General features: G+C 37.6%; 1 protein-coding gene across 3 annotated transcripts in view; it reads right to left on the reverse strand.

The window, feature by feature from the left end:
• The window catches only part of LOC147236291 (phosphofurin acidic cluster sorting protein 2), a 47968-nt gene that overhangs the window by 21780 nt on the left and 10071 nt on the right, over positions 1–16117 (reverse strand). For 2 of the 3 annotated variants that reach the window (XM_086166267.1, XM_086166259.1), the window contains exons 2-4: positions 8431–8518; positions 2376–2465; positions 1183–1308 (exon numbers count right to left, since the gene is read on the reverse strand). In XM_086166267.1, coding sequence (XP_086022393.1) covers positions 1183–1308; positions 2376–2465; positions 8431–8518 — 304 coding nt within the window. Of the gene's footprint in view, positions 1–1182; positions 1309–2375; positions 2466–8430; positions 8519–8656; positions 8722–16117 lie in introns of those variants that run through there. The other variant, XM_086166274.1, reaches the window with a different exon arrangement.

Genomic DNA, 16117 nt, shown 5'->3' on the forward strand with positions numbered 1-16117 from the left:
AGAGTTTCCTGCATTAAGTCAGGTGACTGTAATAGAATCATTTTGACCAATCTCTAATAGCAAAATGTGCACTTCAATGGCAAATGCCTAAATGAGCCAAGTCAGTTTCATACAATCACCGAATAAAATACTTTAACACCGTTTTTAAAACAGCTGTGACTCAGATGAGGTGTCTTATTCAAGAAGCTATGGGGTGTGCATAGATACTATATATAAATTCTGATATGTGCATAGTAACCTGGTCAAGTATGGTAAGAATGGAGAAACAAGAGTTGATTTTGCAATGGATGACAAAAATAATCACCCTGAGGATATAGTAATGGCTAATATAGCCATTATTTATAAGCCAAACATGATTCTGATCGAAGCAATGCATTTATCGTCCATTTAGATATTAGTTAACTTTTGTTCTTGGCCCAAAGCACTAATAAAAATGCATGGCCATTTAATCTGATGCCATGAATAGAATCTCAAATAATTTGTTGTCAGAAATGTAATTGTTCTCGAAAAATGATAATAATCATGCTGTAATAGGTAAATCTCCACTTCCAGTTTAACCATGTGATACAATATTTTCTATGTACATTCAATTGAAGTTCTATAAAAACGCAAAGAAAATCCATATTTCATGGCATATTCCATTATTATAACACTGAACCACTAATGTTCTGTACATTGTTGCAAGAGACACAGAAGGAATCCCATAGAAGGAATCACAACAAAATGTTTTTAGTAATATCTGCACTGACTACAGAAATCAATAAGTGGATTGAGAAGTCACTTGGCTTAATTCAAAAACTCCATTTGATGCAAAACTTTCATTTCACTTCCATTACATTTACATACATACTGCTAGTGTTTAGAATCTGTGGATTGCAAACATTAAGCAACTTGAATTTAGGCCTGAAACAGCACAGTTTTATATCTACATTGAACAAACATCTACATTATGATATTATAACTGCTCTTGGGTCCATTATATGATGACTCTATGCATTATTTCTATAAAGTACATATAAAACTAGTTCCAGATGATCCATAATCTCATGTAGCAGACAGAAGTGTAACACAGGGGCCCTCATTCTATCAAGAACATAATGGTGCAGAGACAATAATGTATGCCAATCATTGTCACATCACCATTGTTCTGTCAAGACAGAATGATGGCCTGATACACGTTACCTCAGCCATATTGATAACTCCCACTGCTAAAGTCTTGTAGCCAAGGATGGTTCGATTCTTGTAGCGTTTCCTTCTCTGCAGCATTATCTGTAGTCTGTTGGCATCCCTCTTCAAAAAATGGGGGTACTAATGATAAAAAGTCAAATAAACAATGCAGCCCAAGTTACATATTGATCAGCCTTTGGATAAAAACCCAAACATTGTTCCATTTGTTTTTGACAAATATATCAAAAACACATATTCCAGTATTCTTGTATCCAAACACAACTTTAAAGGCTTATCCATACAAATCACTGGTGGTCCCTTTAACTTTCTGGTAGGAACTTAATTTATTCTTGTGGAATGAATGTATGCATCCATGGACAGTCTATTTCAATGTTTCACATTCATACCAGAGCACCTATTGGTCTGAACTGTAGGTACCGTAATTTCCTGACTATTGAGCGTGCCTCAATATAAGCCGCACCAGCTCGCAGATCACTATCTTGGGCTTCCTCTTGCGCACTAAAACCGTCAAAGTCATCTTCTTCAGTATCGGAGTTGAACGTACTCAGAATTTCCCGGTCCTTTCATCGGTCCAATGTGATGAGGATAAATGTTTTAGCGGCCTGTAGCTCATTAACACCCCCCCCCCCCCCCCCCCCCCCCAAAAAAAAACCCCATATATCAGCCGCATCGTTGTTTAAGTGAAAAAAGTCACGGCTTATCGTTCGGATATTACGGTATTATTTTTGCAGACCTAATTTAAGCTCATGTACATGATTGATTCACAGTGCCTCAAACATGAAAAGCAACTGTCAACTGAATAGATAAAGCTAGGAAAATTCAGTTTTGCAGGTGAAATTTCACTGCATAATTATCTCAGTGTTGTTTCTGCTGCTTCACAAAGCCCATCTTATCCTCTTTAAAAATATGACTTTTTCCAAAGGAACATCCTCTTATTTCTTTTAGATTTTGAAGTGGGTCATTCACTCTAGCTTGAAACTCTTAAACACCTTCCTTTATGAGAATTCTTAGCACCAATGTAAAACATTTATGAATATTTTGGGCTTAACACTAACTTGAGAAAAGCAGGCCATAGTGAAGGAGTTGAGAAAAGGCATCTATGTGGTTGAAGGCCTCAATACAAACCTGGCTGTCAAGTAACTGCTATATAAGTGTGAGATTTCACAGTACAATGTCAGAGAACTTGCCTGTAGTGAGAAAGTGAGTTCCAGATCAGTCTCCATCAGCCCACTAGGAGGGAGAACATACTCATTTGATCTCAGAAGACGCTTTGAACCCTGGAAAAACAGTCAGATTTTTTAATGTGAGCAGACACAAGCACTCAGAAAAACAATTAGCTCCAGAGGTATGTCAATACTTGTTAAGGGTTTGCCCACAGTAAAAATGTAGGTACAATTGAAGAAACAAAATTTGCATGATTTCACATTTGCTAAAAGTCTGTTTTTTCCTGTTTGTTACTGATGCAGTTTTTTTTTTCGGAATTTGGTTAAATAAAAGCTTTCCTGTTTGCCTCTTGGTCACTAAACAGAAATTAAATGTGGTTAACAGTTATGATACAATTTCTGGATTTTATGTGGTGCTTCAAGACTGTATTTATTAAGAGAATTGTGGCCAAGTCTTATTTTAGTTGCAGCCTCCTCACACACGCTTCTGGAGATTTACACCTTTAAGTAACCTAGCACAAACAGTCCACCCTGTCTCTGCCTCTACAGAAGTGTACAACTACAACAACCCAAACTGGTCATAAGCCTTGTTTGAGAAACATCAAAATCCATTAAGATAGGACACCCATTAATACAATGATTTCCTTATCGATGATAAAATTCCATAAAGCTGCAATGTTATTCAATAACAGCTTTAGTTATCTGTGTGAATTTTCTGTCCTTTTAAAGGACATAATCAACACAAGAAGAATTCTTAAGAGCCCATAGAAAGACAATAAAAAAGACAATCCAAGGGAGGCAAAAACAACTAGAGCCCTCCTATATCAAACAGACATGCAAGCAACAAACTATACACTATATGTGAATTTATATATGATTGTATAACAGCAGCCTGAGATGCATCTGTACTACCACAACCTCACTACCTCACCCCATTCACTCCCTCATCCGTTCACATGTCATGCCCTAACTCTGGTGTCTTTTTGGGTCCCATCCTGCATGTATACTACTAATTTTTTGTTTATCTATTTTATTCTTGTCATTGCTTTTGTCACACTATTTATATTGTCATTTTCACCCATTCTGTTGTACATTCTTACCCCTGATGTTGATGTTGTTGTTCTCCCTCCTGTCTATTTATTCGTGGATGTATTTGCTATCTTCTGTATTCTTTCTCTCTATTTATATTCATATTTATTTTTGACACAATAACTGTTATGCTGCTGTGACAAAAGAATTTCCCCTATGGGGATCAATAAAATGTATCTTATCTTAAGCTTGGTTTATCATATATCAAAGCTGGCCACAGATGAGAAGTCTGTTAACTGAAGTTGTGGCTCAGCAGTATCGTATCTGAATGGTGTTTACATGTCATGGGTTTTTGTTAGTCCCCTCTGTTTTGTGGACATTCATATATAGCAGAGACACCCCCGACAGGCCAACAAGTCTTCATCATTGGTGGCCTAAGTACATGTGTTAGGACAAGAAACCCAAAGACAGCACATAATGGAATGTTGTTATTTGTGAAAGAGTGAGTGATGCTGAGACACTTTAATTTTCCTGGTCATTAGGTGACATAACTTCAAGGTGTGTATCTCTGCATGGTAAATGTTGCGCTGAGAAAGTGTTGAATACATTGCTGCCAAACAGTAGAGCAAGTCAAAATTTGTAGGTTTTGGCCTTTGAAACTGGCAGGATGATCATCTTCAAATGTATTGTATTACAGATCTTCTAGCAAAGAAAAAAACTTCAGCTGCCATTAGTATGTAAATCAAACAATTTGAAGTAGCAACCCCGACAGTGGCATTACACAAACTCAAACAAGCACTGTTTTGGTGTCCAGCTTTGTGTTACCAAAAATCTGAACACAACAAGCATGTTTCCATATGAGCCAAATTATAAACTGAGACAATTACATCTCTGAAAGGCCATTATAAATATGTAGCTTGGGTTTTAATTGAGAGAAACAAGAGACTCCACAGTTTCCTTCAAAATATTATTTTGTCACTAAACACTGAAGTCTATGGGGTAGTTGGAAATATATCTCTTTACTTGTGAGGTCATGTTTTTTTTTTTCAAATGTACAGTTTCATACCTCACATTTAATTGTAAGTATGAACCTAAATCGTGTGTCTATAAAACCTTAAAAAAAAAGTGTGTCATTTGCAGACAGGCCATTCTGTCACTTAGCTCTCTAAGTTCTCTAATGCTCTCTTAAAAAAAAAAAAAAAAAAAAAAGGAGGCAAGGAGTTTTTTCTGAGACACTTTTTCCCCATGAATAAAGCTTTACGGTTCAATAAGCTCCTGGAAAGGACATACTACCTCATCACTGCTGCAGCAGTTGTTTCATAATGTAAAGAAGAGCAAGACGGCTATCTGTCTCTCTCTGACCTTGTCGCTAATTTGAGCTCCACAAAGAAGCCTTGTATTCTCCCATGCTCAGTGGCTGCTACAATGAATCCAGGCACAACAGCAGAGCACTCTAAAACTGCCTGACATGCATTTACAATACAGGGCCTTGGCAAAAAAATCTTGTCCTGAATGTCCTTTGCACCCTTCCCTACTCACCACTTCCCTCATTCACCTATTCTTTCAACTGTTGTAAGCGTCTCCATGTTTTTGTAGAAGGTGTTACTTTGAAAACACATGTGATGTCACACTAGATCAGAACAAAAGCACAAAGTGCAATTAAAGCGCTTTTTAAAGCATTTTGAGCCTTCTGTCATCAACAACATACAAAGGCATGCACGCACACAGAACCAGATCGTTAATGAATATGTAGCAATTGCAAGTCCTTTAGACAGCTGCTGAGATGAGGAATGCATGCAGTTTCTATCATAAGGCATCTGGCATTAATGTCTGGCATAACCTTAGGTAGATGCATGCAAAAATGAGAAGAAATAAAGGCATAATCACATAGCTTAAATACAGTACCAGGTGACTTTGCTGCCCTATTTAGATGCATAATGAAAAGGACCAAACTACTTGTGTCCTTGGTGACCAAACATTGTCCTGGGAAAGATAGGCAGCTCCCAGGAAGTTTGCTCTCCTACAGACTAATTGTAAATCCAATCCCCTTATTGGAGCTCTGTGAGATGACTTCGACACATGTTCAAGGAGATTTAAAATTGTATTTAAATGAATTAATTTAGGTCCCTCACTATAAACTTCTCAGTGCATCAATTATGACTTTAAGTTTCGCATGCATCATCACAGTGCCTGCTCCAAGTCTTGTGCTGAACCACAGAACACGCATTTGCCTATGCTTATTTATGGACCATTGCAGACCACAAACTCACATAAAGCACGTGTTAAACAGTGAAATTCATTCTGTGTAAGTCATTAGATATGGAGACTGGCTCTGTGCATGGATTGCTAATATATGTGCCTAATTTATATCATTACAGTGTACACAAGTGTATAGCCCTGATTGTTTCCACAGCTGTGGACGGTAAAAATAGTGTGCCAGAAGTTATGTAACTTCTTATCATATGTATGATAATATATATATGATATGTATACATCCAGAAAGAAAACAGTGTAGTCAATTAATGACACACACAACAATGAATAGAAAACAACTGAAACAGAAAAATTTCTGTTATGTTCTTCATCTGTTTAATCATCCCCTCTGTGCTTCTGCTCCCTAACCAAACCTGTTGGAAATTACGTTTAATGCTCCAGTTCCACAGCTGTGGTGAACAGAGCTTTGCTCAGCTATCCTATGGGCAATTCACCAGAAATGGAGATTTCACGCTCAGCAGACAACATAACTCATGGATAAGCCACACTTGGTTGGCTACTTTCCCTTTTAGGATGACAAAAGAGAGGGGAATCATTGAATTTTTGACACAGAACAACTCGGGGTTTCAATTAACTTTCAAATTAATTTAATAATGATTGTAGCAATTTTGAAGTAAATCCAAAATGAATCACAGGAAAACAAAATTGGCTTTCAGCATTTACAAAATTGGTTTCTTCTGCCTATAATGTAAAATGATATACATCTGATTTAAACAAACCTATATATAAGTTGTGTGAAAACAAATCTTGTCAGAGAAACAGAGAATATGGAAAATGAATGCTCAGATGAAGGGATCTGCAAGCTATGTAAGCTAAAGTTATCTTACTACCACACTGCAATCAAACTCAGGACATATTAAGAGATTCCAAGAGAAGCTCAACACTGATTAATAGAGTTGAGTAGTTTAAAGAACTACTTCACTTTTTAACCTGTTTTGATAGTTCTGAATTGCAGGGGACTTGCATTAGCTGGGGATGCGTTGTAGTTTCCAATAACTGCAAAAGTAATCTTATTGTAATCCCAACAACATTGTCATACTTTCCATTAGTTTGGTTTGCTTTCATGCTGAAATTTGTCAAATGGACCAAATCATCTGAACAACATCATGTGACAACCACTTGCCTGTAGTGGTAATGTATCTTACAGCTGGATAACCCCCCATGAATAACCAACAAAGTAGAAGACAGACAGAAACAAACTTCTAGTCTATTGGACAGAATAAGGAATCCCCATCAGCTAGCTTATTCAATTAATGGCAGTGGCATTTCTCCTGATGCCTTAACCAAGTGGCTGCTTGGGGCTGCTTCTAATTCACTGAGAACACTGCACATTATATTTTACATCAAAACATGAAGAAAAAAGAAAAAAAAAGTATCAATATTTTAATTACAGAAAATAAAGGAAAAAATTGCATTAGGTTGTTCAAAAAATAGCAGTCTGCGTTTTCTGTTACAAATTCAAATATTTTCTCAGTAAACAGAAAATATGTTAAGATTTAGCATTTTTGTGACTCACTAAACTAATATTTAGTTGCATAACCACTGTTTTTGAGAAGTGCTTCCCATTGTGCTGTATGAAGTCTACCAACTTCTGGCATTTGTAAACAGGTATTTCAGCCTCGGAATTTCTTGGTTTTGCCTCAGAAACAGCATTTTTGATGTCACCCCACAAGTCTTCTATTGGATTAAGGTCAGGGGATTGGGCTGGCCACTCCATAACCTTAATTTTGTTGGTCTGGAACCAAGATGCCGCTCGCTTACTGGCATGTTTGTGGTCATTGTCTTGATGAAACACCCATTTCAAGAGCATTATACCTTTTCAGAATAAGGCAGCATGACCTCTTCAAGTATTTTGATAGAAGCATATTCAATTACACAGGCTCAGGCGCATTCATATCATGAGTGTTGGGTCTGTTGGTTTCTCTGACAACTACACCTCCTGGTAAATTATTTGCCATGTGGTAAAATGATTTATACCAAAAACAGTGACTGATCTGGTTAGTCATATTGGGCTTCTATTATTTTGAACACATCTGCATTTACAACGGCATATACATATTCAAAATGTTGAAAATTTAGGGGAACTTGACATTACAATTAAGTCAAGAATCAAACAGAGCCAACCTCAACTCTTTCTATCTGCATCTTGAGGATGTAAAATGCAGCAATTTTGCAACAAGGTTGGATACTCTTCAGCTTAATGTTGCAGAATAGCAGAGCTTCACTTAAAATCACTTGTTCACTTGTTAAATGGGTTGTTCACACACCAGAACAAATTGTCATTCTTATGGATAATTTTATCAGAGAAACGAACGATTATCGTATGTTTTTCTTGTGACTTATCTGCAATAAGAATGTCTGATGACCACTGTTTTTCATTCATATAAAACTGTGTCAGACTTATGTTGAACAACAACTATGGGATTATTAGGTAACACATGTCAGGTCTGTAAACCTGGAGCCAAAGGAAATCAGCAATCAATTTAAGATCCAAAATCCGTCTAAAGGCGATAAGGCTTCTTCTTTGAGTGCTGATGCTAGTCTGCCATTTAAAGCAACTGAGTGGATGTGACGTGTCAGAGATTCCCAGCAGCATTTTATCAATTGGAAAGATTAGTAGCACAGCTTCTCGTACTCTCTGCGTTATAATGTTTGACAAGGCACAGTGCAGGTAGAGAATCGCAAAAGAGTGAGCAATGTGTTATACAATGCTATCATCATGTGTTGCAATTCAAGTTAATATTTCCACCACAAATTAAGAGATTTTCACACCCACCTGTATTTTGACAGCAATAGAAAGGGAGTTTAGTTCTTTATCCAGTTCTTTGAGGACGACCAACTTTTTCAGCGTGAGGCTGCATAGTCTGTCAGAGAGGGACAGAGGGTGGCAAGTGTAAGTATCATTACTAAAACAACATAAACACGAATTTCAAAACATGTCACAGCCCAAGACATGAAAAGCAAACTCCATGTTGAAAGTTTTAACCATCCCCATGTCTTACGTTCTTGTTTTTTGGTCCGGTAATAACAATGGAACACCTCCAAATATCATCGCTTACTGTTCACTGGAAACTTTGTAATTGCAACTGAACTTTAAGTAGTTTTCTTCTCAGCAGCACAAAAAATATATGCAGACTTCTCAAAGAATTTTCCATCATTTCGACAACAGAAAGCTGTAACAAAGTTACAATCCGTTTTAATCATTCTTCATGGAATGAAGACAGTTGATGGCCAGCAGCAAGTCAAGTTACTTGTGTGACAAATGCCATGTGCACCATATGAAAAAAAACATGAGCCATGTACAAGATGTATTGTGCTTTTATATTGTTCTCAAAAAGGAGCACTGTTCCTCCTAAGCTTGGAATCAAAGTAACTGAATACACTGTCAATTCAAACAGACTATCATTAGAAATTAAAAACACTCTACTGTTCATTTTCAACAACTACGTAAAGACCATGCCTCAACACTAAAGATACACCAACGAGAAGTCAACAGCTCTTGAGCCAAGTTTGCTGAACTTCCTCATGACCTACTTTTCCCATCAGCCCTGTTGCTTAATGCATAAACTGTGATCAGTCTGGGCCAGAGTCGAAGTAGAGGAAGAAAGACCAAGCACACAAACAGCTATATAGTCACCCACTTTCCTTGAGAGCTGCACAAAAAAAATCTAACTGACTTCATTTAGGCACTCCCTCCAAAGCAAGTATGATTCAGAGACACACTCACATTCAAGCACAAAGAAAGACAGGAAGCAAAACAGATGTGATGAAATTAATATAACAGCATGTGTAACTTGGAATATCTTGTTACTTCATGTTAACTCAAGTACTGCAGGACAGGGAAATGTGGGGGGGGAAAAAAGGAATAGGAATCATTAGAGGTATCTTTTTTGGTATAAATGTATGTCAAGTTGCCTGCGGTCTAGAAAATCAAAAGTTAAGCAACCAACAAAAAGGAACAAACTTGATGTCTCCACAAAATAAAGGAAAATTGTCTTGACGTTTTAAGTCAATAACATGCACTGATGAAAATGCTGAACTCATCGGAGATTAAAAGAACTTTTGTATTACATTGTTTCATCTTAGTATTAAAGTAATGAAAATGACATGACACTGTAGTGCACAAGTACATAATCCAAGCTTTTTGCTTTTGCTTTTTTTTACTGCCCTACTTTCCATGCACAAGGGGAAAACACAAAACAGGAAATATTGCTCTTGATAATTTTTATAAGTAATATTTGGTGAAATATTAGCAGAGGATAACAAGAAAAACTACCAGGGGTAAATGAATTTCATGTTTCTAAAACAGAACTCAAAAGGAAATATAAAGTCGACTTATACAAACAGCAAACAATACATTTTGAGTTCCCTGTAGCATCTCCCTTCAGCCCAAACAGGTGAAAACACAATTTATCTAAATATAACTGTGTGCTTCTGAGCCTACCTTTTACTTCACTTGACTGGTATATTATCTCAATTACATGTTTGTTAGAATATCAAATGCAAAGAACTGACAGTTAAACCTTAAAGGTAGTGCCTTGATCCAGCTCGTCATATGGTGGGGATGAGTCATCAAGCATACCTCGCACTATTAGAGCGACAAAAACACTGGTGGCTTAACAACATCTCTGTCGCAGCTCTCTCTCTTTCTCAGACTGGGACTCACATGTAATTAAAAAGGCTGCAGGCACTGAAGGGGTCACCTAGGGAACCAGGGATTTTTTTTTTATTATTAGACAGAGGTGTTACCTCTGATGCTTGCCACTGTGTTGTGTTGTGTTGTGTTGTGTTGTAAGTGAAACTCATGGCCATCTGCTCTGACGGTGCTGTCAGTCTGTCCCTGTACTCCGACCCGATGCCACTTCACTTTTCAAACCTAAACAAGTGGCATGCCAGATATTTCACAAAATTTCACGCAACATTGTCCTTAAATAACTGGCATCATTGGGTCAAGTAGAATTTATACCATAGCAGATACCACTATTAAATGTGGATTAATGTTTGGTAGACTGGCCTTTTGTAGTGTTATTCTCCCCTCACTCAACATGTACCCCAGCAAACACTTGGAATCAACATGTACAAGCCCTGTAAATAATGAATTAATTCTGTATTACAGGGAGCCTTTTTCTCATTACAGCATGTCTTGGTGAACCAAACAGAGAGAGAAAAAACTTATCAATGCTCAGACAAGGCTGTGTGGGTGGAGAATCTATACAGCAGTCTGCAGTTCAAGAGTTCTGTGAAGAGACTGTGGAGAGGAAAGATAGGTGATTTTTGTTGTCTGTTTCCCAAATGATAAGAAACTATGAGGGAATCCCTCTTTTGGTTTTAACGATTGTACTTGTTATGTCAACACATTGCTTGCCAGGCTTTCCAGTCTGGGTCATCATTACAAAATGGTACGTTTATTGATTTCTACATAAACACTATTCTACTTATTGGTCTTTTGGTGCTTTCACTCACAGTTGAGCTACATGACACTTTGAAAACTTCCAGCATTACAAAAAATGCTACAAACTTAATAAGTATGAAATCTTGTTTAATAAAACCCTTAGACACTAATGATTATCAGGAGTACATAAACTCTATACATAAGTAATCCCTCTGCTAGAGGCTGTCAGCTTAAGGATGGACCCCTGTGGTTTATGGGACTACTTTGTAGTTCCTGTAGTACAGTGAGTTTCATTACATGACTGAGAGGGGACAGGTCAAAAGGTCAACAGGATGGATGGAGCAGGACTCATAATGATAGGATGGTTTTCAGATTCACTACATTGTGTCAAGAGCAGAAGCTGTGACCACAACATCATCATTAGATGTTACAAAATGAATTATATATTTGTTACATCAATGAAAGGCAGATACCTTAATTATTCACGGAAACAACCAATCTCCATCAAAGAGCTCACAAATGTGATAATTAATCAAAGAAAAGGCATGTAAGAAATACAGATAAAAATGACCTACAATACAGGAACAGGAGAATGGGAGATAAATTATTTTGGCCCTGTAAAACATAGTAATTAAAATAATACTCTCAGGTCACTCTCTAAAATACTTGAAATAAATGGATATGCTGAAGACAGATAATGATGGGGATGTTTGAGTGTAATTCTGCTTTAAAATTCTGTGTGGAACTGTACATTAAGAAAGCAGGAGCAGTATCACAACGCTGTGGGACTAAGGTGTCAGATGCCTGAAGTGAGAGACATCTGCTGTGGTAAGTCAGATATAAGCACAGACAGCATGAAGCAACCCATGCACATTCCATTAACCTGACCACACTTTCCTTGACATATCATTATGTATTATTTTCCGCAAATCATTTGTACCTGGTTAAAGGCAATGTTGAGAGGTATGCAACACAAATCAGAAAGCAACAGTTGATTTATTGTATCTTATGTTGGGAAACCTCCTTACTTTCTCCAATTCTTTTTTCAGTCATATGGAGGCAAACTTACACACACTTTGTTTGGTTCGGTTTAATACATAGATTAAGCATATTTGGGGAATGAATTTGAATTGATACTTTCTCTTTGGTAGAGGCTAACATTTCTACAAGATATTTATTTTGAGGAAGATGAGATGAGTCTGTAAACATGCCAACAATGTTCCATATTCCAGTGTTTATCCAATAAAGTTTTCAAGTTTTCAATTTTAAAATATGTATGCAAACTGTTGGTTACTAAGCTTTGTCGGAAGTGTCAAAGCATTGCTGACTAATGTGGCTTTCTGTTTGGGGTTTAGAGCGAGTAATTTTAATACCTTTTTAACTGGGCTATGTTTGTTGCACCAGCATGGTTTGTCCTATTTGTAGACCCAGCTATCTCTTATCACGTTTATTGCATTCTTTGCACACATTTCTACGATAAACAAAACAAACTTCTGTCAAACAACTCTGCCACTATTTATCTTTGGTTATTTAGTTGTGGAAGATGAAACCCTTAGATAATCAATGAGCAGAGGGGAGGCACTGCTCAGTAGTTTCTGTGCGCACTTGGGGGGCGGGAGGTAACAAAGAGCTGCCAGCCAAAATATGAAGGGAAACAAGCCAGTCCCAAACCACAATTTCTTTCGTATTTTATGGGGATATAATCGTCTGAAGATTCTCCTGCTCAGGATCTTACTATCATCATTCGAATTGTTATGTAGGAGTACATCCTGAAACCCATCTCTTGTTGCAGAGGTCTATTGTGAGGACAGGTTCAATCTTAAACAATGCCAGCATCAAAACATTTCATTTCAATTACATGTTCCAAAAGTAGCAGGGTATTATATTCCGAATCTTGCATATGAATAGTTATTAATTGCTTTAACTGGTGCATGAGCACCAGACGGCGAATAGGTTTAGCCTACATGGCATCACTCCCTGTAGCCTGAGTCCTTTTCTATCTAAGCCCATTAGTGTGTCCAAGTCACTTGGTGTACTGTCCCTAACTGTTGACCTTTCTTAACTCTTAAGTAAAACAAGGCTAGCCAAATCAAAGACCATTTCTGCCTATAAAATTAAAAAAGCTTTAGAATGACAAGGCAAATGATAATACAGATTTTAATATGAAGATAAAAAGTATGTGAATACCCCCTCAAGCATAATGATGATTGAATACCATCTTATACCATATTTTAAAGGTTTCTTTCCTATTAACTGATTTAGCTGTGTAAACACAGTAGTTGACGGCAAATCGGAGCTTTACCTTAGTTTCATAGTTGAAAATCTATGAAAATAATTAAACGGATGAAATAAATTACCCAACTGAGATTCAGAAACTGTAAAATAAAAGGTGATACAAATTTACAAATGTTTAAATATAAAGCAACATGGATAATACAGCTCGACTCAAGGCATTTAAGTGATCCATTGGTAAAGTTTGTTTCAACTTAAAAAAAATCATCAATATGTTATGACATTGCAATGAAGAAAAATTGCAGGATAGTGATGAAGTCGATGTGTACAACAAGATAGACACTCTGTGGCGAAAGTTCAAATCACTTAACTGTGTTACACAAACTATCCTATTTATCAGCTGAGTACTCCAACCACCGAGCTCAAATATTTGTTCTAGATAAGAGGCATGTGGTTGTATACTGAGTAGCATGGTGTGTTTGATTAACATTCATTTTCAGATTTACATAAAACCTTCAAACATGAATTTATTTTTAACTTTTTTAATTCTGCCATTTCATGATTTTAAAGTTCAACATTTTGGAATCAAACAAAATGCACATATTACCTTTTTAATGAATTTCATCATCGACAAATACATTCTGAGTTCTTGCTTATTGGTCACTTATATTTGGCTGAAAGATTTCTGCTCAAGCATAAATCAAAAATATATGCTAACATAAAATATAATAAAGTAGGATATAAATAAATCTTCTTTTCCTTTTGGCTTTCCCCTTCAGGGGCCGCCACAGCAAATCAACCATCTCCATCTAACCCTATTCTCTGTATTCTCCTCTTTCACACCAACTAACTTATATCATATTCTCTCTCACTACATCCAGAAATCTTCTCTTTAGTCTTCCTCTTGACCTCCTGGCTGGCAGCTCAAATTCCAGCATCTGTCTACCAATATATCTACTATTCCTCCTCTGTACTTGACTGAACAATCTCAGTCTGGCTTCTCTGGCCTTCTCTCTGAAACCTCTAACATGCGCTGTCTCTCTATTGGACTCATTCCTGATCCTATCCGTTCTCGTCACTCCCAAAGAGAACCTCAACATCTTCATCTCTGTGACCTCGAGCTCTGCCAGCTTGCTGGTCTCACCACTGTCTTGTATACCTTTCCTTTCACTCAGGCTGATAGTCTTGTATCGCATAGCCCCCCTGAGACTTTTCTCTACCCATTCCGACCTACTTCAGCCTGTTTCTTCTCTCTTCTTCTTTCTTCCTATTTGCCACACTCTCCATTGCTCTTGACTGTTGACCCTAAGTACTTAAATCTTCCAATTTTTTGATCTCCACTCACTGTAGCTTCACCGTTCCACCTGGGTTCCTCTCATTTACATACATTCTGTCTTGCTGCAACAATCCTTAATTCCTGTCCTTTCCAGAGCATATGTCCACCTCTCTAGGTTTTCCTCAACTTGTACCCTGCTCTCACTATAGATCACAATGTCATCTGCAAACATCATCGTCCAAGGATATTCCTGTCTAACCTCATCTATACGCCTGTCCTTCACCACTGCAAATAAGAAGAGACTTAGAGCTGATCCCTCATGAAGTTCCACCTCCACCTTGAACTTGTCTGTTATACCTACAGCACACATCACCACTGTCTCACAGCTAGCATACATGTCCTGCACGAGTCTAATATACTTATCTGCCCCTTCAGACTTCCTCATACAGTACAGTGGTCCCTGATCACATTAGTTGTAGTTGTCCAGTCATCTAGAAGCCCTCCCTGACCACCCAGAGCCTTTCTCAACTCCTCCCTTTTCAGCTTCCATCACTTTGTGCTCTACCTTTGTCCTCTTGATCTTTCTTGTCACCAGAGTCATCTTACAAACCAACATCCTATGCTGTCTAGCAACACTCACCTACCACTACCTTGCAGTCACTGATCTCTTTCAGATAACCTTGTTTATACATAATGCTGTCTACCTACGTGCTCTGACCTCCGCTCTAATCAGTTACCCTATGTTCCTGTCTTTTCAGGAAAAAAGTATTCAATACAGCCATTTCCATGCTTTTTGCAAAATCTACCACCATCTGTCCCTCTGCGCTCCTCTTCCTGGGTACTAAACCTGGCGATCATCTCGCTCTGAACACGCCTTTCTCCTCTCCTTCTTTAAGGTTATCAGCCCCAATGGTGGTCGTTGTTAACCCAAGCCATGACCAATCTGGTATGAGATTCTTTGGTTCAACTCACATATTTGGTTTTGGCACAAGTTTTATGCCGGATGCCCTTCCTGATGCAACTCTCTGCATTTATCTGGGCTTGGGACTGGCTCAGGGAGACAATGGCCTGTGCCCCCCTCAGGGTACATTTAGGATATAAATAAATATAATATCAATATCCCGATTTTTGATGCAAAAAAGTCAGTCAGTCACAATACAGTTATTTGACATTAATATAATGCCCAGCCCTACTTTGACCAAGAGTTACATACATGAAACCGGATACACAGAAGCGTTGCTGGAACAGAAAGAACACAATCAGTTGTGAGTAGAGGATAAACAGAGACAGGGGGGTGAAAAGTACGTACGCACACATACAAACACACATACAAACACACCCCTTTGTGTTGATGCTTTTGTGATCTCTCCCAATTTTCAGTTAGGGACAGGGACAGAAAAACATACAGACAAAGATTCACACAACTTTTCTCTGGAGCTGTGTCTCAGAATTACTGGATTTTACATTCCAATGTAATGCTCCATAGGAAAGACAAGAACCATATACATCTAAAGACATAAACAAAGCACATATTGCACACATTTCAGATTATAAAACATACAT

This window comes from Fistularia commersonii, chromosome 2, assembly GCF_037954325.1.
Source record: "Fistularia commersonii isolate RoL2024-O1a breed Wild chromosome 2, RoL_Fcom_v1.0, whole genome shotgun sequence".
Lineage (NCBI taxonomy): Eukaryota > Metazoa > Chordata > Actinopteri > Syngnathiformes > Fistulariidae > Fistularia > Fistularia commersonii.